The sequence below is a fragment of the Hemibagrus wyckioides genome, linkage group LG03 (assembly GCF_019097595.1).
Source record: "Hemibagrus wyckioides isolate EC202008001 linkage group LG03, SWU_Hwy_1.0, whole genome shotgun sequence".
NCBI classification, from domain to species: Eukaryota; Metazoa; Chordata; class Actinopteri; order Siluriformes; family Bagridae; genus Hemibagrus; species Hemibagrus wyckioides.
In genome coordinates, this window is record NC_080712.1 from 3,037,806 (window position 1) to 3,065,145 (window position 27,340).

The window sequence follows — 27,340 nt, forward strand, 5'->3', positions numbered from 1 at the left end:
GGGTCACGAAGCCGCCGCCTCACCTCACCTCGCGCTAACGTTATGGCGAGAAGTGGATTGTCAAATCAGGACAGGAGAGTTTAGTGTGTCTCAGATCAGAGCAGCCAAACGCACAGCGCTCGGATAAAAACCACAGCGATCAGAGAGGATTAGTAGTTCCCAAACCACGGAGAACACCGCCTTTCCTTTTTAGATGCCTTTGCATTCACATATTAATAGAAAAATAGGCTTCGCCGTACAAAAAGAAAAACAACCCTAAAAGAGAACGTTCTCGTTTTTTTTTTTCTTTTCTATTTATTTATTTTTTATTCATTTATTTATTTATTTTTTTACAATTTTTTAATGTAAAAGGTCTCAGAAGTCGACTTCTTAGCGATAATACACCTCAGATAACTCGATCCGAACTAAAAGGTTTTCAGCCATGAGACGATGTACAGTATATGAATGAAGCGCAAAACTAGGGACACTCTGGACAGATCTTCTGGTTTTTTTTTTTAACCCACAATCCCGCTCTGGAGTTAGCATGGAAACGAAAGAGTTTAATGTGAGATGCTCTGTTTGTTTTTTATTCTGCTTTCCTCACTTGTTCACTGCTCTGATTCTCTGATTCAGGAGTCGCGTCAGTTGTTTGTGTAGTTGACCGTCTGCGCGTGGTGACTAGGTTCTAATCAAAATTCGACCTGCGTTCAAATAGAATTAATTCAGTGCTGATTAGAATTAAGAAGAGAAAAACCTGACTGAGTTCCAACACGATCCTGTCCGGTTTATTTCTAACTAAACAATATCTAAAGGCTGTTTCGATCCTGCAGAGTCAGCACCTCGATCTTAACGTGGATTACGGCGAAACAGCGGCCGAGCAACGAAACCAGCCAAGAGATAAACAAACAAACAAACAAAGTGCGCAAAACAAACAGGAAGAGATGAAAATGCAGAGTAATGAGATAGTACAGCTGATTTTTATTTCGATTAGCATTACCATAAATTCTGATAAGATCAAATATTAAACTTCATGAAGTGTAAACAGTAATGCATGACAAGACGGGAAAAAAGAAATCAATATTTGTAAGGTTTTATTTTTGTTTTTTGTTGGTTTTTTTTGTATATGTATAAACACTGTACATAAATTACTTTCTCTGAGACTAATATTGATGTACGGATAAGTGGAATTTTTTTTTTTTTTTTAAGGTTTAAAAAAAAAAAAAAAAAAACCCCATAAAGATACTCTCACATCTCTTGTCAAAAGACAGGCCAGTTATGATATATAGTTTTTAGTTTTGTTTTGCTCTCTACTCTACATCCGCCAGCTGGTTCAGCAATGACATTGAACACGCAGACTCGACTGAATACTTGAATCGTAACAGAGTCCTTAAAAGAAAGCGAAGCGGTAAAGAATCACGTGCCGGGGTTCAGTTCTCACGGCTGCAACGTCTCAGTACCCAAAACATCCACAAAACTGTTTTTTTTTTCTTTTTCAACTGATAAGAAGAACTTTCGGCATGAGCGACGTGACCCAGAGGCTCTGTTCTGTACACGTTAGTCCGTTAGCCGAGTGCAGTGGTTTTGTAAACACATTCCTTCTTTTCTCCCATTTTTTAATCCGTTAAGCGTACCATCTGTAAGAATTTTTTACAAAAAAAAGCACAAAAAAGATTTAGATTGAAGAGTTTTTAAAAATTTTTTTATCAAGAGTTCTTCGGAGAGAATTTTCTTGTCTGTCCGATGCTGCGGCGTGAAGAAACGTGTTTGATGGAGCAACTCGTCTCAAGGTTTTTGTACACGGTAACATAGAGAGGCAGCTTCTGTCTACCCTGTGTCGGGGGGCTAGTAGTGAGTATATTCAGTATAGAGAGGGGTATCGGGGGCAAGAGAGTGTGAGGCAACTGAGGCGGTACTGAGCGATCGAGTCATTTCTTCACTTTATTTTCTCTTTTCAGTCCGAGAAAACCGTCAGCTAAGTAACAGTCCGTTACCTCTACCTAGCTAAAGTAGTTTTTTTTAAATGTTCTTATCGAGTGCTTTCAGAAGGAGTTCATTTCGATGCTGCAGAGGGTGAGATGTGTTGGATACGGAGCTCATCTCAGGTCTTTTCTACATGGTAAACGAGAGAGGCAGCTAGGCACAGTGCAGTCTGTTGTTACTTCTTCCCAGCTAAAGCATCGCCGCGCACCCAGTTGTTACCTCTTCCCGATCTCGCTCTGCCGCAAGAACTGGATGTTATTGGCGCTGTCGGCTAGTTCGGGGTACTGCTCCACGGAGAGCATGTAGTAGCCATCATAGCCCAGAACCTTTCCTGAGCTCAGCAGTTGGCGTTTCTCACCTTCGGTCCAGAGCCTGGCACCTTCCTCGCCCTCTCGAACCCTTTGCTGTTCTCTTTGCCACGCGCTCGCTAGCGCTCTTTGTCGGGCCTGCTCGAGCACTCGCGCCTTTTCCTCGTCCAGCGTCATGCCGTAGCGTACGTGCAGTGCCAGCGAGCCGTACTGGAGCTCGACGTCAGCGAAGCGTCGCGTGCGCCCGTTCACCACGGTGGTAGACTGGGACACAGTCACGTTTACACCGTTCTCCAGGCTGCGGCGCCCGCTCGTCAGTCGTAAAGCCCCCAGGTCACTTTCGGGAAGGCTGGTCTTGATGAAGTAGTGCGTGTCACGACCCTCAATCGTGAAGTGCAGGTCTTCCAGGTAGAAGGCATTGTTCAGCACTGCTGCCACCTTGATACAGTCTTCGTTGGCGATGTTCAGTGCGTTTGTGGCCACTTGGCCTTTGCTGGTGATCGCGAGCATCACACCTTTACCAATCAACGACTTGACGGTGGCGAACCACAGCCAGGGTTTATCCCGTGCAGAGCGCCGCCGACTAAACTGGATTTCTGGCATCCTCTCGAACGATAGGAATGCCTTGGCCTGACGTGTCACTTCCTCCTGGACGCCTGAGATGGCCTGCAATAACAGGAAATGAAAACACTTAAGTGATAAAAAAAACAAAAAGAGCTTTCTATAATGGCTGCCAGAAGTACAAATGAAGACTCGGATGAAGGCAGAATTATTTTAAACCCAGGTTTCAGAAACAAATATAATCACAGCGCTTTGTGTGAACATAAGAATTTTCTATCAAAGCAAACCAAAACAAAAGATATCAGAATATATTTAACAACAGACATTCTGGACCGTTATCATGGCCTGTGGTGACTGGATAATGGGACCATAATTAACTCCACATACTGCACATTAAATTCTTGTTTATCTCTGGTGATTTAGCTTCCTCTCGCCTCTCTGAGTCTCTGCTTGTGAATCTTGGAAAAACTAACAAGTCCAAGTAACACTTTCTAACTATGGAAGCTAGAGAAAAATTGAGTGCAAAAGTGTATAAAACGTGTCAAACTGAGACCCTGGAGGGCCTAAGCTCTGTTGCGTTTACACATCTAATTAAAATCTTGAAAGACTTGTTAATTAGCTGATGGGTTAAATCAAGTGTAGTAAACTCAAGGGTACTGAATGGGATTTTCACTTGTTTGACTCCCAAGAACAAACAAAAGCGGTGATAAGAGATTATGGCAGGCTGTAAATACCGGAAGGTCATCCCAGAGCTGACTCTTTCTCATCTCCAGTGATGGCTGCGTGAGGTCAAATTTAGGAATCGGGAATCCGGGGATGGCGTTGTGAAGGTGGAAGCCAAATGTTACCAGCCAGATGTTGACATCTAGAGACAGACACGTGACATTTAAATGAAGCACTGTTGCGTGTTTGTTTTTGTCATTTTTTAAATCCACATGAGCATTCAGCTTAAATATTCACATAACACATCTTGTCACTTTATTTATATATATATATATATATATATATATATATATATATATATATATATATATATATATATATATATTTTATTTAATGTGCTTAGGCAAGATAGACAGCTAAGTTATGACAACAGATGGAGGTCAGGGGAAAAAAGAAATCATACTTGTCCTTACCTGTAACGTACTCTTTGACATCGTGCACCTTGCTAATAGGGTTATTGTTGCGAAACATGTACAGGTTAAAGGGGGCAGGATCTTTACCCACTCTGGTCCAGGTGCTAATATCCGGGGTGGTCCAGCGGCCAGCGGGAATGTCATAGTCTCTTTCTCCAAAATGAAGGAGCCTTGTAAGTGGGTCGTACAATCCTCCATGGAACCCAATCACCAGCTGAAAGTCAGGGTTAGAGTCAAAGTAGATCTCTCCGTAAGCAGTGTATTGAACTTGCTTAAGCAGTAGCCCGTTACTGCTAAAGACAGCTAGTGGAGTGCCAGTGTTGTCACATGCAATGTAGAACTCCTCTCCGCTGCTAATCTCCATGGCAAAAAGGTGGCCCTGCAGGTCGTAGTAGAGCGAGGTGATCTCCGAGCTGGAATGGTTGTAGACATGGGTGATGCGTGTAGGGTAGTTCAGATCGGCATAGAAGAACTGAAGGTGCTGGCCAAGGCTGTTACGGGATGCCAGTCGCCTCCCCAGTCCATCGTAGCGATACTGGATAGTCCAACCATTGGCCTTGCTGTGGACTCGTACCAGAAGGCCTTTGGAGTTGTACTCAAAGATCTCGGTGCCTCTCTGCCGCAGGAATCCGTCTTCATCCATCCGGTACTGTACGTCACCGAGGCGCGTGATGCGATCTCGAAGGTCGTAACGGAGCGGCGTGAGCCGGGCGCTGTTACCCGGGTTAAGCAAGTGAAGATTGCCGTTGAGATCGTAGCTGTAGCGCCACATCATCTTCTCGTTCAAGTAAACGGTCTGCAGCTGACCATCCACATCGTACTCGTAGCTGTATTTGGTGGTGTTAGCAAAAGGTCCGATCTTGATCTCGCGCTTGGTGACGCGGCCCATGTTGTCATACTGTATGGTTATCCAGTACATGAGGGAGCGAAAGATCTCGTACTGAATCTCCTTGATACGCCCGTGGACATCGAAGTGCTTAGTGTATGTCATGACTGCTGTAGAGATGATCTGATTGATGTCGTAATAGATCACACCAAATTTGCCAAACTGTTCCACTTTGCCTGAGATGTCATCGAACTGGTAGAGGTCGATGGGTAGCGGCGTCTCGTTGATGACTCCTTGCATGCTCGTGACCCGAAAGCTGTTATCGTAAGAGTAGTCAAAGCGGGCGTTAACCATGCCGTCCTCACTGAATCGGAAGATCTGTCTGTCCACTAGTGGGCCAATCTGACGATATCGGATGGAGCAGATAAAACCTTCGCTCTGCAAGTTCACCGTCTTCAAAACGCCGGCCGTCTCATCGTACGTGAAACTCACACGTGTGCTGTCGTACAGGATCTCTGAGATCTTGTTCTGCCTTCTGTACTTATAGAGGATGCGGCGGCCGGTGCCCAAGTGTGCCACGCGAAGGAGCTGACCATCCTCGCTGTAGTCCACGGTGACCGAGGCGTTGCTCTCTGGCGGGTGATAGATGTTGCGGTAGTAGCCGATGGATCGGATTGTCTCCATGGTGTGACGCGCCACGCTGGGCATGGTGATGGCAGAGAGCCTGTCCTGTAGGTCGAAGTCGAAGATGTACTGTCGCTGGCTATGGAGCAGCAGCACCATGGACTGGAAATGAAGGAAATAAGCAATTAATTATTCTAACGAGTGTTTAAAATGCAAAGTGTGCGCAAAGACAGGTATTAACATGCAGTTCCAGTGCTGATTTCCTCCTTTAATTGAGGTCTCTTTGAGTCCTCATTTTCTAAACGCAGCACATTTTAATACGCTCGGATGCATAATTCTGAAGTGTTCTGAAATTACTGGCCTTTGCCTCTGCACTTATCTCATAAAGTAAGCTTGGGTGAAAGTCATAATCACTTAGTGAAGCAGCAGGTAATAACCCTCTCAACATATTGTAGCGGATAAGCCTGATGCTCTTGTGGTTGAGAAGTCGCCGTTTTGTTGTTGTTTTTTTTTTTTTTTTTTTTTTGCACAACCGCAAACAGAATCTTTAATAAGCGTCTGATGTATGCTAAAACCACCTACTCAGCAACTCGGCTGTGATCTGTGATCGAAAGAGGTCTCATGTTTATTCTGAGCCGGTTTGTGGGGGTTTTGATGGACAGCATAAATAGCAATGATAAATAAGCCAGTCTAGCTGTATGGCCTGCTACACAAAGCCAACAACAAAACTCCCGACATCATTTATCTTGCCTTTTTTTTTTTTCTTCAAATCTCCTCAATTCATGCTCTGCTGTGAAAGTAAAAAAACAAAAAAAAACAACAGCAGCGCAACAGAAATCTGCCCAGGATTTTTTTTTTCTTCTGATATTCATTTCAAATTATATTTGGATGATGTTATTTAGCATCCTCAGGCATCGGGAGTGTTTCCGCATTAGTATTTCCTTCACACAAAAAAATGTTGCTGTTTAAAAATCACAGGCTCTGTAGTGACCAGGATGAAGAACTCTGACAGAAACCTGATGGAGCCCCAAAGATTTAAGGAACAGACGAAAGAAACACGACTAACCTCTTCAAGTTTACAAACCCCATTTTTTACCCGGACATCATCGCTCTGATATAAATCCTGGCCGGTGTGTGTAACGAGCGCAGCCTAACGAGCTATTGATTAACCTCTGCATGTATCGATCAGCCTAACTAAATTTATAGTCTTCTCCTTCCAGGCTCAGAGCCATTAAGTTAATGATGAGGTAGAACACGTTCACACTGGAAAATCTAATCTGTGGCTTCGTCGTGTGTTCGCATGCAGCTGTGTGGTGACGAGCGTTAAAGGAAAAGCAGCTGTTAGGAATCGATACTTATAATTGTATAGTTCATGCTACAAATGATTTTTAAAATGGGATTAAAAATGAATTGTTTAAAATATACGTAGAACTGGAAGAGCAATAGGAATCTGAATAAAGAACTTTCAATGTAAAATAAAAAAGAAAACTTTAAAATAAATATAAAAATTATATGTAAATTTAAGACTGTGGGATTCATAGTTGTTAAGAGACATTTAGTTCATTATTATTATTGTCATTATTATTAGCCAAATTTTTTTGGACATGCAGGATGCACCACTGTAATAAACAGAAAAGCAATAAAATTACAAAAATCTATTTTACACAGACCTGCACAATAATTCCTGTTTATTTCATTAAAATAAGAAGTCAGAACTTGTCTCACCGAATTTTAACAAACTTAACCCCACTTCTCCTTTCTTCTGTTCTTTCCTTCTTTGGCCTTTAAACCCTGACTTTTCCCTTGAGGGTTGTTTTTTTTTTTTTTTTTTACCCATAAGTCTTTCTTTACAGCACTCCTAAAGCCGTGCCTTGCGCAAACAGCCTTTTGTTTCTTCTTCTTCTTCTTCTTCTTCTTCTTCTTCTTCTTCTTCTCCTCCTCTCTCCACAGCAAACATGGGATCCACAAAGTCTCAATAATTCAAAGGAAAATGCGCAAACCTGCAGTACATCCAGGTCTTTGTCCTATAAAACACATTTTCCTTTGGCTGTTATTTTGGGATGCTGGCACAGGACTATTAGTGTGTCCTCTGAATCCTTAGAGGGAAATTAAGAAGTCAGCACCTCTGATAAATCTCCAGCTGAGCGCCGTGGTCACAGCGAGCTCCAGTCAAAGCTCCGATGGAGTCTGCTGACTACAAACGAGCGTGTTCCTGAACTCACACGACCCGGCGTCAACTTCACAGATAAACTTTATCAGCTCTGGAAGGTCACTGAACACACTTTCTCCTCCATGCTTCAGTGTTTTCACAGCTTCATGATGGTGTAACATTCATTCTACACTGAAACATTTTTACTGCAGTGTCAGAGTTTAACATCCAGTCTAACACAAAGGACTGAAGTGTCCTACATGATCATTTAAAAATAGTCCAAATAAAACTTTTAAATAAATAAAACAATTAAATAAATGGTTGTTAGTAAGTAATAGTACATCATACTTGTATGTACATATATTTACTAACAAATTTAATTAATAAACTTAAAAATTATTTTTTTATTTTGACAATTTTTTATCTAAATATTCTTAGGGCATAAGTTAATAATAATAATAATAATAATAATAATAATAAAACACCTATGATTTGTTTATACCAATACTATTAAGCGCTATTAATTTAATTTTTAAATAATTTTTTTATTTATTTTTAGCTGCACTAATCCAACTCTGCTCCACACTGTAACCATTTTCCTTTTTATTTAACATATTTTCATTTCTATCATCTAAACAAATTTATAACTATCAACAATAATTTTACAAAATAATTCATCAAAATTATTAAAACTAATATTTTAACAAAAAAAAAATGATCACAGTAAATCTCTCTTAGGATAACGACTACAGGATATTTTCCTAATAATCACAGTTTTTTTTGTTTTGTTTTTTTAAATAGGATTTTTTATTTATTTATTTTTTAATATGATATTTTTTAGTGGACATTTTTTATTTAACTTTTTTTTTTTATCTTCCCTGCATTTGTCTCCTAGCTCTGGTGATCATCTAATCATTATCCAATCCAAGCATTTGTTTGACATTTTGGACTCCTCACCTTGTCCAGGTAAGTGTAGCTCCATGACTTGCCATCAGCAAAGGTTCTGGAGATGATGCGCCCCTGGCTGTCGTACTCCACCCGCTCCACAGTCGCCCCTCGCTGGATGCTGGTCACTTGGCCGCTGCTGGAGTAGGTCAGGTTCACGGACATGAGTTTACTGCTAGGAACCCACAGCGCTGGGTGACCCGCCGCGTCATACACGATCTTCAGCAGGAATTTACGGTGGTCATCGTAAATCTTCTCCGTCTTCAGAGTCCGGTCGTAATCCACCGACAGCAGGTTCCTTCCGTTCACCTTTAACATGGAATGAAACAACACCGGATACAGACCGGAATAAGATTCGAAGCACATTTGCGTCATTTCACTTTACTAAATTAACATTGGTACAAGATCACGAGAGATGCTTGGGATATCTGGATAAAACATGGCACTGGGAAAGAGAAAAAAAGAAAGAAAGAAATAACTGTTTTACACAGAACACTTACTACACCTTTCTTGTACTTTCTAGACCTTGCAGCTTAATGAAAGAAGTCAGGAAGATGGAAATGCCTGAAGGTTTCCTTTCAAAAGACTGACTTTCTCATTTCTAGCACACATCACTGCTCCACAAACTAACCTTCACACCGGTTAATAAACACCAAAAGCTGTGTGAATTTCTTCAGCTAGGTAAACCATTTTCTTTTCACTTCACATAAACCGACCAGAAGTCTAAACACACTTAGGAAAAGAGTTTTCGTTCCACATGGCATCAAAAGACTAACACTGTCTTATTAAGCCATTATTAAATCATTATTAAACCTTTATTAATCCATTATTAAACTATTATTAAACCATTATTAGACCTGAGACAGGTTTCTTGAAAGTCAGTAGCTCCAGGTTTTTTCAGCATGAGCACATGTACATGTGTGTTAGTGTGGTTGTGTGTTGGCGTGGTTGTGTGTTGGCGTGGTTGTGTGTTGGCGTGGTTGGGTGTTGGCGTGGTTGTGTTATGTGTTAGCTTCCTGACGGCTCTCAGTCAGGCTGGAGTGCAGATTGAGAAGTCACGCTCACCCTGAGCTTGCGTCCGAACACTATGACCTTGCCTCTGGTCTGCTCTTTCCTGAATCTCCACTCCACCAGGTTCTGGCCGTTTTCTCCCGGCAGGCTCATGTTCCTCCGGGCCACCGTAGGGTTGGCTGCTCCCGCCAGGATGTGAGGCTCGGTCTGGTAGTGTGAGTCCATGCCATTGGCGTAAATGACCCTCAGAGAGCTGTCATAGCCCACCTGATAACTGTTCCTCAACTGATCTGTTAGATTACAATAAAGAGTTAGCGGGTCATGAACGGAGAACAACGTCGCTTCATCCTTTATTCCAAACGCCTCTGTTTTATACCACGGCACCATGGAATTCTGGACTCTCTCGGGTCCGGCTGCATGACAGATCACTAGTTACGACTAATGTGCTGGTTTCTATAGTAACAGCTCATTCATTAGGAGATGCCTGTGTAACGTATGGAAGGAGTCTCCAGTGTCAGGGCTTTCAGAGGTAAAGGGCTTATTAGCTTGAGGAGAGATAGTAAAGAGGCTGGTGAGGGAGACAGTGTTTACAGCTAGTGTTATTTAAAGTTAAAAAGTTCTTTAATAAGTTTAACTTGTGGTATAAGAGGAGTAAAAGCCTGTGATATTAGGGTATTTATGAACGTTGCAGTCAGTTGTGGTAATAAAACACATCTGATGTAATCTGATCTATTACCTTGTACCAGCGTGTAGAACGAGTCGATGGACGAGAGGTTAGTGGTGATGCTGACATCATCGTCTCTTCCGGATGTTTCAATGTCCACCGTTAGAGCTCGGTCCATCTCCTCAATCAGACTGGTGATAACTCCTGTAGGGAAGGTGACGTTGGTCAGCCTTCCCTCACTGTCGTAGCTGCAACACACACACACACACACACACAACAAAAATGTTAGAAAGCTGCTAGCATAAATCCGAGTGAGCTGATGTCCTCATCATTGATCACTATTGTTCCTGACGACTAATCACTAATCACCATTGTTCCAGTCTGTTATTTTAATTACCGAGTTTCTTCACAAAAAGTTTCTGATATGCAAATAAACATGATGCCTCAATTAATATGCAAATGAGTCTATGATGATATACGGTGACGTCTGACAACTTTTAACTACTTTCCCCTGAAAAGAATCTGCATGGCTGGTCTATACGGGACATTATTACACACTTTCTACCTCAGGTGTCAGATTTCGTTAGAAAAGATATTTCCTTCTCTGAACATTGTAAAAAATGTTAAGCTTAACTAAACATCTTCAGCTGAATTTATTTACTGGGATCTGCTACAGCAGGAGTGCATTCGGTTCCTGTAAGACTGCAGCGTATTGTACGTGTGTGTGTGTGTGTATGATTAATGCATAAATGTGTTTTTTTGAAGTTTATATGTTGTTGCACGTGTGTTGCGTGTGCTTTGGCTGATGTGCTGAGTGAAATTCCTGCATGTCCTGTACACAGTGAATAATAAATCCTGCTGTTGAAAGATGAAGCACCATTAAAAATGAGATTAGTTTTATAACCTAGAGCTAGCCAGAAAGCGCCGTCTGTCAGTGATGGGTCTAATCTAATTCTGCACACATGTGCACACACACACACACACACACACACACCATGTTCATATTAGCCCAGAAGAACACACTTCACATATTCTTGGAGATGTGGCACATTCAGCAGCACCTCTTTTTCCTTTCCTTCGCTCTCATGGTGAGCATGTTGGGATTAAATGACAGTTTTTTGAGAACTCCAGTTTTTTGCTGTCATGTGGCTGCATCACGACGCCGAATGTTCTGAAACGGACACCGAGCCGCTTTAACAGCACATCCCATGACGGGAGCGTTGCTTAATACACATCAGATGGGATCACAGAGTCTCCCAGCTTTGTGAGGATGAAAAATATCACCCCGAATCGTCTATTAAAGACCAGCGAGACCGACCAGACACAAACCTCTTAAGCTCCGAGGCAGAGACTGATCAGCGCTGATACAGGACTCCAGATGTTTTTATCTTCTGGGGAAGTCTCGCTTTCCAGAAAATCACTCCACCATCTACAGTATAACTGCTCTCTCTCTCTCTCTTTGTATCTGTCTGTATCTGTCTCTCTCTGTCTTTTTGTCTCTCTGTATCTGTTTCTCTCTCTGTGTCTCCCTTTGTCTCTCTCCATCTCTCTGTATCTGTCTCTCCCTTTGTCTCTCTGTCTTCCTGCCCCCCCCCCTCTCCGTCTCTCTGTCTGTATCTGTCTCTTTCTCTGTCTTTCTGTCCCTGTCTCTCTCTCGCTCGTTCCCTCTCTCCATCTCTCTGTCTCTGTCTGTAACTATCTCTTTCTCTCTGTATTTCTGTCCCTTTGTCTCTCTCTCTTTCTGTATGTAAACAGCACATGCTGGATATAAATCCATGTCATTGTAATGCAGATGGAGAGAGCAGCAGAGCCCAGATTCAGAAGATTTTACCGACTCCTCACATCTTTCATTTATGACCGAAGTTTATTTCCAGACACTACACTCTCACATCACAAGCTCCATCGCACAACTGTGATTTCTCTGGCTCAGATCGAACATGTCCATCTCGATGGTGTATACACGCCGTGAAACATTTTCAATGCTTACTATAAATCTCATTTATACTTTGAGATGATGTTTGCCGGGTATGAGGTATTATTCATTGCTAACGCTTGTGGCTCGGTCGCTAAAAAGAGCAGAACAGAAGAAGTGCAGGACAGGAGACAGAACTGGACATACAGCAGAGTCTCCGCCAGTCACCACTGTACAGGTCATTTTAGTCTGTTCATGTATCTGGAGCTAAAATATAAAAGACTTGGAATGAATCTAGTGTCACAAAGCACTAGGAGTGATAATATACCTCCTTAAACCTGTGTGTGTGTGTTGGAGTTGGAGCTGTTGGTGGTTTAGAGAAGTGCTTTTCAGGTACAACACTGATTATACAATGGAGTGAAGATTAAAATTGTGTTGGGAAAAAGATCACATTCCAATAACATGGAATTAATTTCAATGTAATTATTATGAATGTAATTATTGTAATTATTATAATGTAATTATTGTAGTTATTGTAAATGTAATTATTGTAAATGTAATTATTGTAATCATTGTAAATATTGTAAATGTAATTTGTAATTATTGTAAATGTAATTATTGTAAATCTACTCGATCCAGGGCTTGATTAGATTTTCCAGACTCTCAGTTGAGACAAAATCAAATCCACGTCACTTCCACCTGCTGAAATGAACCCAACAAAAGCCAGCTCTAAATTCTACACATTTCTATTATCTGAGACAGCTGTAACGAAACTCTCTAATGAATCGAATGCAATGCTCAGTGTGTGATCTACCATCTACCCATGATGCACCACTGCACACGCTGAGAGTCAGGAAACACAGCGCTCTCCCCATTACTGAAACACTCCACAGGTCGATGGAGCCCATGTTCTTTTTTATCTTAAAATGTTCTGAATTTATTAATATATTAATGTTTGATTTTTTTTAAAAAGTTTGTTCTAATCTTTTGTAATGTTCTTTGTGAAAGTTTAATTTCTAAAATAGATTTAAAAAATATATATTTTAATGGTTTTTTTGTATTAATATTTCTCTTTAAATCTCCTCATTGTTAAGATTTGGTCCTGCAATATTCACACCTGAAATGTAAATTTTTGAACTTTAGTTTTTATTAATATTTCACTCGAACAAAAAGCACATATTTTTTTAGAGTTTTATCCAGAACGATTTCTGTTAATGTTTCATGTGGAGTGTGTTTAAGTTCTAGCGGAAATCTCCTGTATGAAGGTGTTCTAAGCTTTACTTTTTATTAATAGACACTGTGGAATGTTCTACTTTTTAAGCATTTGATGTGAAACCATTTTATTTCTATTCATGTTCTATGTGCAAGTTTTTTTTTCTTTTTAGATTCTTTTTTTTAAGTTTTGCCTAAAATGTACAGGATAATATATAATATATAAATATTTATGAATGCTTTAAGTATTTCTTCCTGGAATGCTGTAATTTCCTGCAGTCTGTAAATCTGTTCATTTGGTTCTAGATTATGTTCTACAAGTATTTATTTGTAAACTGATGTGATGCTAGTTCTAGTTTATGAACTTGACCAGGTTCTGTTTGAGGAACTTGAACCGGATGTTCTGGCTGGAGTGTGTGTTAGCTGTGTGTGGACTCACTCGTAGAAGGTTGTCCAGCCGATCTGCGTGCTCTTGGTGGCTAACAGGCCGCTGTTGCCGTGGTAGGTGAAGAGCGTGAGCTCCTGTCCCTGCGCCGTCAGCGTCTTCAGACCTCCGTTGGTGCTGATGGTGATCCAGATCACCTGGTTGTCGGGGGCAACGAGGCGCACGGGCATGCGGTTGGGGTCTCGGCGGACGCGCAGTGTGTTGCCGTTGCCGTCCGCGACAGCGGTGACGTCACCCTCGTTGCTGTAGCTGAAGTTGTACAAGTAGTCCCCAGTGACGAGGCTCAAGGTGTGCTGGTGCGTTCCATTCACATCGAATATGTAGAGCTCCTGCGCCGCTGGAGAGGCCACTTCATGAAACCCGGACGAGGCCAGAGGCGGGCGGTTCCGTGAAATTGCTCGGATACGAATGTTGCCCAAATCGGCAACATAAAGAGTTCCGTCAGGGGAAACAACCAGCGAAGACGGGGCGTTTAACCTAGCATCTTTAGCGTAGCCATCTCCCGTGAGGTAGCAGTCACAGTTGGCGTCGTTTTTGCAGTCGCACTCGGATGGCGCCCCCGCCAGGTGCGTGATCTCTCCGTCTGTGCTCACCTGCCGCACTCGGTTGATCTTCTTCTCGTCGCTCTCGGCGATGTACAGCACGCCGCTGAAGGACACGGCGATGGCAGTGGCGCCCTCCAGGGTGGTCTGGATGGCACGTTTTCCCAGAGCGTATTCGATGCCTGGAACCTGACAGTGCATGGGACGTCCCGCTACGATGCGCACCTGCCGGTTCTCCGTGATCTGAAGAACAACGTTGTTGTCCAGCACATAAATCGAGTTATCCATGGGGTTGATGGCCAAGTCTGTTGGCCACTCCAAACGCACCTGCGGGGAAATGAGATGCAGCACAGATGTCAGAGATACGTGATCGGAATACAGAACGCGCACACACACATTTAGCATAAACTTTTGAACTTTTGTTTTTCGCTAAATCACTAGAACATCATGTCTGAGATAAAATGTTGTAACTCCAGCATATGTTGATCCTACAGAAGACCGGTGTTTGAAATGGCCGAGCATTAGCTGGTCACGTGACCGCTTTTAGCTGCACGGCTGCACTGGTGATGTTACTGCCAGCTAATCTGACTCCAGAACACTTTTCTTTCTGTTTTTCATCTTTTCCCATGTCGAGTTGTGGAGTTATAGGAGAAGCCGACGGGGTGAAAGATATAAAGGATGAGAACAGATGATATTAAATGATGCCACAGCGAGTGTGTGTTTAAGTCTCTCCATCTCTCAGCATTTGGAAGGAAGAAGGCCTATAGTGAGTGCGGGTTTTAATTCCTCTCGTCCCCGCGTCCCGTCTCTTTCTCTGAGGCTGGAGCGTCTCTGTGACACTGATGAAGAAGAATCCTTTACTTTGGAGCTCTAATACAATGCGGGATCATGCTTTATTTCATTCGACTGTCACTGGGTCATTTATTTTCTGCCAGAGGGGATAAACAACAACAACAACAACAACAAGCAGAAGCAAAATCTTGAGCGTTGGGTATCGATGCGGATCCTTTTTAACGAGGATTTTATGGCACTTTTGTCGCTAATAGTCTCTTTGCTAGGTCTGAATCAGAGTGAAATTTTCTCCTGATTCGTTTTCTGGTTGATTTCCTACTGCACATAATTAAACGAATCAAAAAACAAGAAAAAAACAAGGGTGTGTGTAGGGCTGAAAACGTCCTTGAAAAACACTTTCAACCAATTAAGTGCACGTAGAAATCACTAAAGTCATCCGAGCACAGAGAACACCGAGCCAGGGCTAAATTAATGATTAGATAATTATATAAAGCTCTACTTTGAAACCTTTTGTGTCACATCCAGCTGTTATTTATCTGTTCGCTCATCCACATCTGCAAAACACACAACACTGCTGTAGAGCTCTGCGTCCTTCAGCTCATCTAATAAATACACACTGCATGTTTAATTCACTTCGTGCAATGGAGTCGAGTCAGAGTTGTGTCAGAGACGAGCCAAAGTTGTGTCAGGGTCAAGTCAGAGTTGAGCCAGAGGTCAGAGTAGAGTCAATTTCTCATGCTGATTGACTTGGAAATGGACGGATAACTAAGCGTCCTGACAGAAGTCCAGTCCTGTTACTAGTCTGAACTGAACTGTATCAGACACCATTACAGCATGTCATCATCTGATTGGCCAGTTTAATGGCTCCACCCACCACACAGGTCCAGTTAATGACATGATCATAGTAGAAAATGATTATTATATTTTATTATTAGATTAGATGGCTCGCTCTCACTGGATTGAGAAACATCTGAACCAACCAATCAGGAGGCTTGATGACGATTGCTGTGACAACATCTATCACTTCTGTAGTGTTTAATCTGTCTGACTGTGTGAAAAGGTAAACTGTTAAGGAAAAACAACCTTCTTGTCAGTAATTCTGCTAAAACAGAGTCTAGCGTAAAGGCAGTGAGGCAGTGTTTAAGACGGAGGAACAGCTGTGTGGTTAAAGCACAATTAGCCCAAACTACACATGTGATGAGAATCAAGCTGAAAGTCCTTTCACTTACAATTAACACCAGAGGGCTTTATAATGACATCTCTCTCTCTCTCGCTCTCTCTCGCTCTCTCTCATCTTTGTTAACTACTCAGTCGCTGATCTTCTGTCTCTGTTTTGTTCTTTTTCTTTTACTTGTATTATTTTCCTTCTCTCTCTGTCTATCTCTCTCTCTCTCTCTGTCCTATGCACTCTCACGCGCCACTCTCTTCATCTCCAGCTCTTTATATATTTGCTCCTTTGCCCTCTTCCTGCTTGTTCCATTTCTCTGTTTCTGTATCATCTCTTGTTATCTCTCTAACTTTATTCTCTATACTTCCACCATGTTTTCTCTCTCTCTCTCTCTCTCTCTCTCTCTCTCTCTCCCCACATGTGTGAATGCGAAGGGAATGTGTGGAGTGCACTGTGGTCTTTTGCCCATTTTCGTGACTTTTTGTCCTTTTCTTTCTGTTTCATTAAATAAACTGCTATGTTATATGTAAATAGTTCAGTGAGCGAGAGAGGGAGAGGTGGAGTGAAGGAGAGAAGAAGAGTTGGAGTGAAGAAGAGATTGAGCAGTGTATTGAGGGAGTGAAGGAGCGTTGGAGAGAGGGAGTTGTTGAGAGATGGAGTGAATGAATGGTGGAGTGAAGGAAAAAAGGAGTGGTAGAGTGAAGGAGAAAAGGAGTGGTGGAGTGAGGGAATGAAGGAGCAGGATGTTCTGTTGGCAGGTGTGAGGTGGAGGAGTCTAGTGCACAGGTGGAGCAGGATGAGGAGGAGGGGCTGGAGGTGGTTTTAGCAGTCAGTGTAAGAGCAGAATGGTGTGAGATCATCTGCTTCTCCTGAAATAATAAAACTGTGCTTGAGAAAAAGGAAAGATTCATCAGAGAGCTAACAAAGTGGAATCTAACTAAAAGGAGTCGTGATCATGTTTCCTCTCTGTCTGTTCCTGTGACACCAAGCGACACTTCACACGTTCCCCTGATCATGAAAAAAAAATCTCTCTCTCTCTCCTAACTCTGTTCACTAATTCACATATTCTTTTTATGTTTGATTTCTGTCTTTGCTTTCTTTCAATTTCCTCTCTCTCTCTCTCTCTCTCTCTCTCTCCTGCAGGAACATTAAACACTAATGCTGTAGAAATAAAAGCTTTCTGGTCTTCTGCGTCTGCATTATACATGATCCACTTCAGCTTCACTGCTAACACTGTTTGACCATTAACACGGGGTCAGGGTCCTCAGGCTGATGGACGCTGGGGACAGAAACACACTCCAGGGCACGGATGAGGAGAGAGAGAGAGTAGAGCGGGATCGACAGGGTGTCGTGATGAGGCGGAGTAACATATATTTCATTTCTTTTACACCACAGTGATTTGTCAATTTTGTATTTTTTTTAAAACCAGCATGCGATGCTTTTTATCCTCTTATTGTACCACGTCACACTGTGCTACGTTCTGCATGAATATTGGTCGCTATCCATGTCCACTTTTTAACTCGGAGCACCTTCCCCTGTTCCGCACTGTAACAAAGCTTCTGTTCTGAAGGCGGTGGTCTTTAATGCTCCTGGAGGATGGTTAATCCGCAGATTAAACACCGCACAAGTTCACTTATCTCTTCTTTATATGCTGCTCAGCTCTCATAATCTGCTACTTATGAGGGTTTACAACGTGAAGCTCCACTCAGCGCTCTCACTGCAGGACTCGTGCTTATAGACGCCATGGAACGTCCCCACAGCCCCGATTCCATTCCATACGCTGACTTACTTCCTTTAGACACAGGAAGTCAGTGTGGTGGCATGTTGGGACATCTGCAAAACACACAACACTGCTGTGGAGCTCTGTAGAGCTGTGTGCTTCAGTTCATCTACAAAACACACACGGCATGATTGATTCACTTCCTCCAGTCAAGTCAGAGTGAGAGTCAAGTTAGAGTCAGAGTTGTGCCAGAGTGAGAGTCGAGCCAGAGTTAAGCCAGAGTTGAGTCAGAGTCGAGTCAGCATCAGAGTCGAGCCAGAGTGAGAGTTGAGTCAGAATTGAGCCAGATTTGAGTCAGAGTCGAGCCAGAGTGATTGTCGAATCAGAGTTGAGTCAGAGTTAAGTCAGAGACCAGCCAGAATTGAGTCACTTTCTCATGCTGATTCACTTGTAAATGGATGGATAACTAAGTGAGGGAGAGAGGGAGTGGTGGAATAAAAGGAGAGGTGGAGAGAGGGAGTGGTGGAATGATGGAGAGGTGGAGAGAGGGAATGCTGGATTGATCTACAGCACAGCTGGATAAGCGATCTATTTAAACACAGGGAGGAGTTTACAGTGAGAATCTCCAGGCTACACCACTGCACTTATTCTACAGTAATGATTTATAGTCTCACTCTCTGGTGTCACCCTGATGATGAGGATGATGAGGTTCTCTTTTCAGTCTGGTTCCTCTCAAGGTTTCTTCCTCGTATCATCTGAGAGAGTTTCTTCTCAGCACCATGGCTTGCTCATTAGGGATAAATTTAAATTCTGCAGTATCAGTGTCGCTCAGGAGCCTGAGGAACATCACTGAGACTTTTCAGACACACGTGAGCTCAAATAGTCTCAGAGTAAAAACTGAAGTTGGTACATATACAGTAAATATCAGTCTATAGAGTATATTATCTATAGAGTACATCATTTTATAATGACGAGATCAACTGAAATAATAAAGACCAAAGCCGCAGGAAGGAGTTTCAGCGAAACAGAATGAAATAATAAAGCAAGAAGCCTAGGTGCAGGTATAGGAGAGCAGAGACGGCGTACCGCGGGTGTGATAGAGTTAAAATATAAGTAGGACACGGGAAAGTTTCACACAAGTGTTGCAATCCGTTTTCAATACTTTTTTTTTTAAATGATTCAGGAAATGTTAATGCGGTGTGTTTTCGGGAAACGCAGCCCGGCATGTTATATGAAACAATTTCATGGCAGCTATTATTGAAAGCTGAAATGGACAAGGATATATGAAGTTCATCTTAAAATATTAGATGACTGTACTGGAAATAAGACTTTACCTTCTGTCCTGCAATGAGAAACATAAAAACATCATCCATCATTTGTCTGAAAGCTCCAAAAGACAAAACGACTGAGCTTCCAGTGTCCACCTGCGTCCTCGTCTACCGCCGCTAATCCCATACACGCCGCTTTGACGAGCATGAGACAAAAACGAGGATATACTCATGACGTAGCGTGCAGAGGCTCCGCCCACACACCTACAGGGCTTGATTTTTTTTTATACGACGCTCTGATTGGCTGAGAGATTCCTAAACGTGTGTGAAGCTGCTTTTCTTTATTCGCTAAGCTGCTCCAATACACACCGCTAATTCGTTCGAGCAAAGTGTGATAGAAAACCTGACTGGAGTTGTACACACTGATGTCTAAATAATAAATAAGTTAAATTGTAAAATGAAAAAGTTACATGTTTTTACCACAGAACTGCTGAAAGAACTGCTGATTAATTTTCTATAACAGGTTTATATTAATGAGATCATTCTACTGCACTGTACTTTAGTTTCAGCTCATTTACTGGAACGCTGTGGAGGCAGAACATCCACAACTCTCTCTGTAGGAAAACACCATCTATAATAAACACTGTCTTTAGATAACAGCATCTATATTAAACACAGTCTATAACAAACACTGTCTATAATAAACACTATAATAACACAGTCTATAACAAACACTGTCTATAATAAGCACTGATTATAATAAACACTATACTAAACACAGTCTATAGAAAACACTGTCTATAATAAACACCATAATAAACACAGTCTACAGAAAACACTGTCTATAATAAATACTATAATAAACACAGTCTATAACAAACACTGTCTATAATAAGCACTGATTATAATAAACACTATACTAAACACAGTCTATAATAAACACCATAATAAACACAGTCTATAGAAAACACTGTCTATAATAAACACCATAATAAACACAGTCTATAGAAAACACTGTCTATAATAAACACCATAATAAACACAGTCTATAGAAAACACTGTCTATAATAAACACCATAATAAACACAGTCTATAGAAAACACTGTCTATAATAAACACTATAATAAACACAGTCTATAACAAACACTGTCTATAATAAACACCATAATAAACACAGTCTATAGAAAACACTGTCTATAATAAACACCATAATAAACACAGTCTATAGAAAACACTGTCTATAATAAACACCATAATAAACACAGTCTATAGAAAACACTGTCTATAATAAACAGCATAATAAACACAGTCTACAGAAAACACTGTCTATAATAAACACTATAATAAACACAGTCTATAACAAACACAGTCTATAATAAACACCATAATAAACACAGTCTATAGAAAACACTGTCTATAATAAACACCATAATAAACACAGTCTATAGAAAACACTGTCTATAATAAACACCATAATAAACACAGTCTATAGAAAACACTGTCTATAATAAACACCATAATAAACACAGTCTACAGAAAACACTGTCTATAATAAACACTATAATAAACACAGTCTATAACAAACACTGTCTATAATAAGCACTGATTATAATAAACACTATAATAAACACAGTCTATAGAAAACACTACAATAACACAGTCTATAGAAAACACTGTCTATAATAAACACTATAATAAACACAGTCTATAGAAAACACTGTCTATAATAAACACTATAATAAACACAGTCTATAACAAACACTGTCTATAATAAACACTATAATAAACACAGTCTATAGAAAACACTGTCTATAATAAACACTATAATAAACACAGTCTATAACAAACACTGTCTATAATAAGCACTGATTATAATAAACACTATAATAAACACAGTCTATAGAAAACACTACAATAACACAGTCTATAGAAAACACTGTCTATAATAAACACTATAATAAACACAGTCTATAGAAAACACTGTCTATAATAAACACTATAATAAACACAGTCTATAGAAAACACTGTCTATAATAAACACTATAATAAACACAGTCTATAGAAAACACTACAATAACACAGTCTATAGAAAACACTGTCTATAATAAACACTATAATAAACACAGTCTATAGAAAACACTGTCTATAATAAACACTATAATAAACACAGTCTATAGAAAACACTGTCTATAATAAACACTATAATAAACACAGTCTATAACAAACACTGTCTATAATAAACACTATAATAAACACAGTCTATAGAAAACACTGTCTATAATAAACACTATAATAAACACAGTCTATAACAAACACTGTCTATAATAAGCACTGATTATAATAAACACTATAATAAACACAGTCTATAGAAAACACTACAATAACACAGTCTATAGAAAACACTGTCTATAATAAACACTATAATAAACACAGTCTATAGAAAACACTGTCTATAATAAACACTATAATAAACACAGTCTATAGAAAACACTGTCTATAATAAACACTATAATAAACACAGTCTATAGAAAACACTACAATAACACAGTCTATAGAAAACACTGTCTATAATAAACACTATAATAAACACAGTCTATAGAAAACACTGTCTATAGAAAACACTACAATAACACAGTCTATAGAAAACACTGTCTATAATAAACACTATAATAAACACAGTCTATAGAAAACACTGTCTATAATAAACACTATAATAAACACAGTCTATAACAAACACTGTCTATAATAAGCACTGATTATAATAAACACTATAATAAACACAGTCTATAACAAACACTGTCTATAATAAACACTGATTATAATAAACACAGTCTATAGAAAACACTGTCTATAATAAACACTACAATAACACAGTCTATAGAAAACACTGTCTATAATAAACACTATAATAAACACAGTCTATAGAAAACACTGTCTATAATAAACACTATAATAAACACAGTCTACAGAAAACACTGTCTATAATAAACACTATAATAAACACAGTCTATAACAAACACTGTCTATAATAAACATTATAATAAACACTATAATAAACACTATAATAAACACTATAATAAACAACATTTAGAGAAAACACCATATATAATAAACACTATAATAAACACTTTCTTATAATAAACACCATCTATAGAAAACACTGTTTTTAGACAACACTGTCTATGTTGAACACCATCTTTAAAAAACATTTTCTATAATAAACACCGTCTATAGAAAACACCATTTACACACGTTTCTGTGTGTAGACGGTGGAAAGTGACCTGTGTGTGAAACCAAAAATCAACACAAATGTCGCCACAGACACTTAACGGGAAAAAAAGAGGTACGTCGACAAACTGGTGTTTAGTCGTAATCTTTAGTTTCCCAGCAAACAAAAAAACTGCTTTCTTCTTCCATAAAGAATTGTGAGTTGTGTGAAGCCCCGGCGTTTCACCCGCCTGCAGCTCGTGTCCTGCTTTATTCATGTGAACACCAGACACTGCCATGTTTCTACATTATAATGAACGATTCCTGAAGGCTAAGTGTGATCCTCTTAATGAGCCCACTTCAACACTCTCACACGTTCCAAGTGCTGGAGTGAGAGTTAACATCGTCCAATTTAAAAAAAATACACACACACACACACACACCAGCGAGCTCTAATCAGACGGAGCTGGACGATCGTCACGCTGAGATTTTATTTCATTTCATTTTATCAGGGACAGAGTTGAACTGATGGAGAGGATTATTTTTATTTTAGAACGGACAGATGGGGGCACTGTAGCACCGCCATACAAAGGGAGAAGTGCATGTGTGTGTGTGTGTGTGTGTGTGTACACATGCGTGTGCGCGTGTGTGTACACGAGTGTGCGCATGTGTGTGTGTCCTGTCAGGAAAAAAAACATTCTGAACTGAATTTCCGTATGTTTAAATTTCCGAGAAACGCAGATTAGTGTCTAATAATGTCAGTGTAGAGAACAATATCCTGCTCTGTGTGTGTGTGTGTACGTGTGTGAGATCCGATACACGGGATTGTAGCCTGTTTATATGCGTTTTCAGTTTAAATACACATATTTTTAGCCATAGTTTGGACTTTTTCCCATGAAATGATATCTGTATGTAAATTTGTGAACCTTATTTAAATAAATATATTAATTTTATTCCTTCATGATGATGATGAGGAGGAACACAAACGATGCAGAAGGCCTTAACACCTTCCACACCCCTGCTGTTAGAATGGCAGGTTTTTTTTTGTGATGTAATAAAATGAAACCGAGATCAGTGTCAGAACTTCTTCTAGCTTTTTAGGGTAAAAATAACAAACCCACGATAACCTTGTGGCATAAGTATTCACACCCCTGAGTCTGTGGAAGCAGCTTGTGATTCCTCCACTCTGTGTTCTTGAGTAAAACTCCATCATCTTGACTTGGTGATATTTTTTCCCTACTCTTTCTTTCAAAAACCGATGGAGATCCATCAGAAGGTACAGTAAGCTGTGCTCAGCTCGCCCCAGAGATGTTCACCTCTCAGATTTATAGTGTGATACAGACCTGAGCTCTGGCTCGCTCTTTCAGAAACTGGGATCTGTTTGTGGTGAAGTCGTTCATGTGTTGATGTGGATGTGGGCTCTTGGGTCATTGTCATGCTGAAAGGTGAAATTTATTTTCATTTGACTAGCAGAAACCTGGAGGCTTTCACGAAAATCGACTATATTTGTAGATATCTTTATCAAGATATAGAGTACATTCTTTACCTTTATCAAAAGCTCCTGAAAACAGCTCTAAAGCGTGATGCTACCACCATCACCACCACCATCCCCATCATCACCAACACCATCATCACCACCGTCATCACCACCACCACCACCTTCACCATCATCACCACCACCTCCGTCACCACCACGACCACCATCACATCCTTTTTAAATTGAGGGGGTTATTAAACCTTTTGGAATTGCTCTCATTTGATGAGAAGGGATTGTGCCACGTGGCTTGAGGTGATTTAATTGAGCTCGAATGTAATTGATCAGATCTTCCTGCAGCTCTGTTAATGTTGCTGTAGGTCTCTTGGCAGCCTCGCTGGTAAGCTTTTGTCTTCAAGATTCTTTTATTGTCACTCTACTGAGCAGAGCGAAATTAGAGCAGTCCTTACAGAGCAATTCACGTCTAATGTGGTGCAAACTGTACAACCATTTTAACAAATGAAATTAGTGTGTAAAAATAAATAAATAAAATAAAAATAAAACACACAACAACTGCAGTCAAGGCAATACGAATAAATAAGTCAATCATTGTAAATGATGAATAAGGTATAAATAGGTATGTAAATATTTTCTGTAGATAAAAAAATATAGATATAAATAAATTATAGTCGAACATGGGGATATGTATATAATTTTATATATAATTAATATATAATCTTCTCCTTTTATAAACGATGGAGTGATGTCCTTGTGCTCTGTATACTCTATTTGTTAATGATGGCCTTCATGCTGTTCTAACGTTCAGGAAATTCTTTCCTTCTCCTCTCCTGATAGATTTTAAAAAGCCAGATATATGAGATGCTCCATAAGCTCTTTCATTGTCTAGCATTTAACACGCGCCCTTATCCAGAGAGACTTCATCTCATTTCATACAATTGAACAGAGCCTTGCTCAGGGGCCCGGTGGCTTGGTGGAGCTGAGATTTGAACTCACAAGACTGTACAAGATTTCTGATTTCTTGTTTTTATCTTTTTAACACCTCCTGCATCGCAGCCTTTTTTAATATTTGTTTTTATTCCACTATTTATTTTCCCCCCTCTAATTATTGGAGTAAAGCTGATTGTTCAGAAATCTATATTTTAGAACCAATCTAAAGAGTTTTTGCCCATAGGACAAAAGGAATAACAGGAACGTATTTATTTTAACCAACAAGACATATTTGTGTGTGTGAGGTTCATTATCATATATATCATGTAGAAATATACACAACTGCTTCACGCCTCTTTATTCTTCTCCGCTCTGGGTTGTAAAATATCTGATTAATAACGTCATTACTGTATTACACGACGCCCATTTCAGCATATAAATAAGTGCTATAATAAAAACGGCATGCTTTTTTATATTCCCTATAACACACACACACACACACACAGGAGCTTCTATTTTCAGTGGAATCAAATATTAAAGCTGTAATAAACACTGCATTCAAATAAACATAGTATTTGTGCGTTTTTGGCGCTGGTCACAGTAATGACAGAATAATGCCACCGTAATGACATCGTCTCGAGGCCCGAGGGAACGCCGTGCGTTTAGCTCAATGTTTTATGCATACTGCCGTAAAAGTGACTCGCTTTAACTCGCCCGTGATTCGGGGGTTTTCACTTCGCCGGCTCCTACTGGAACTCGTGTCACATGCTTTTAAAAAATAATAATAATAATAAAATATCACATTACATTATGATTTCAATAAAAAAAAAAGAATCTCGACTTATTTTATATAAAGTACAGTGAAAGCCAGACGCCTCGGTTCACGGGTCTGTGTCCGTCTGCTCTTTATTTCACTGGAGTTTAATATCAGTGGATAAAAATGTATAGAATTAAACACCGACACTTCTGTCCAGTCTTTAACTCGATCTAGAACTACACACAAAAACTACACATAAATAGATAAATACAGTAAAATGAAATAAAAAAAAAGGACTGACTTCAAGACTTCAAGATATCTTTATAACTGATTTGTCTGTCACTTTTTTTTTTTTTTTTTTTTTTTACAGAGCATTAAACTGAAATATTCACTCAGAATTTTTCTGTATTTTTTTGAGTCAACTGGAACAACTGCAAATATTTATCATAATAATTATAATTATAAATATCAATATCTAATTATTTAATTTCTCAAAATAATATATCACAAATCAAATGTCATGAAATATATTAAAAATATGATTAGGAACACTTTGTATTCATGTATGACTGTGAATAATTATATATTATAAACACTTTATATGGAATATAATAATAATAATAATAATAATAATAATAATAATAATAATTTTCAATTACATAATGCATTGCAATATAATTATTTTATTTATTTATATTTATAATAATAGATAATATTTATATTTTTACACAGCTTACAAATATGATATGAAATGTATTTATTTATTGTTTTATGCATTGTTATATAAGTGTATTGTGTATTATGTATACACATCATGACTGTCTTACAGAGAAAATATTTTTATATAATTATTGCAGTTTTTTAGCGGTTATGTAACATTATTATTGCAAACTATTGTGAACACATACTTTTTCATTTATGTAGTGTGTGTGTGTGGGTGTGTGTGTGTGTGTGTGTACTCATTATAACTCTGACCTTCAATTATAAAGTGTAGTGTATCATTTATATTTTATTTATTATGATCTAAACTAACTAAGACTATAATAAATGATGTGGGGAGTAATAAAATAAGGGGAGGAGTCACACCTACCTGCCCTATATGCATGCTTGTGTCACAGGTCAACGGTCGTGCAGAGGTCAGATCGTTTGACCCCAGCAGTGTTGATATGATGCCATTGCGGTCCACCTTGCGGATCATCGTCCCATCAACGAAGTAGATTAATCCGTTTTTATCCACCGCAATGCCTGCAGGAGGAAAGGTGACAGATATATATATATATATATATATGTATATATACGTGTCGGAAAACACACACACACACACAAACACAAACACACACACTCATAGGGAAGCTACACGTGTTACGTTTGCCCCTGCATTTTTCAGGTCTTGATGAAAGTGTGTGTTGTGAATTATTCACATTTTGCTTTGACTGTACTGAATAATTTGTGAGGGTAAAAGGACTATGGAGGACACACACACACACACACGCACACACACACATACAGGATGTTTTCTTCCACACAAGGCCAAAATCAAAGTGTACAATATTTGAATTCCAAGCTGATTAGAAAACACACAGCACCATCATATTTTACCGTGTGTGTGTGTGTGTGTGTGTGTGTTTGTGTTAGATGCCAAACCCAGAGCTTACTAAACATCTGTTTGTTGCTATGGGGACAGTAATAGCTAAAATAACTCTTGTATTCAG

At 39.6% G+C, this 27,340-nt stretch overlaps 1 protein-coding gene across 7 annotated transcripts in view; it reads right to left on the minus strand.

Annotated features, from left to right (window-relative positions):
- Positions 1-274: 274 nt before the first annotated feature.
- The window catches only part of tenm3 (teneurin transmembrane protein 3), a 446,382-nt gene continuing 419,316 nt past the window's right edge, over positions 275-27,340 (minus strand). For all 7 annotated transcript variants that reach the window (XM_058379176.1, XM_058379169.1, XM_058379160.1 and 4 more), the window contains 8 exons: positions 26,719-26,873; positions 13,747-14,621; positions 10,256-10,431; positions 9,574-9,809; positions 8,521-8,817; positions 3,965-5,576; positions 3,563-3,693; positions 275-2,933 (listed from right to left, as the gene is read on the minus strand). In XM_058379176.1, coding sequence (XP_058235159.1) covers positions 2,175-2,933; positions 3,563-3,693; positions 3,965-5,576; positions 8,521-8,817; positions 9,574-9,809; positions 10,256-10,431; positions 13,747-14,621; positions 26,719-26,873 — 4,241 coding nt within the window. In that variant the 3' untranslated portion in view covers positions 275-2,174. The remainder of the gene's footprint in view (positions 2,934-3,562; positions 3,694-3,964; positions 5,577-8,520; positions 8,818-9,573; positions 9,810-10,255; positions 10,432-13,746; positions 14,622-26,718; positions 26,874-27,340) is intronic.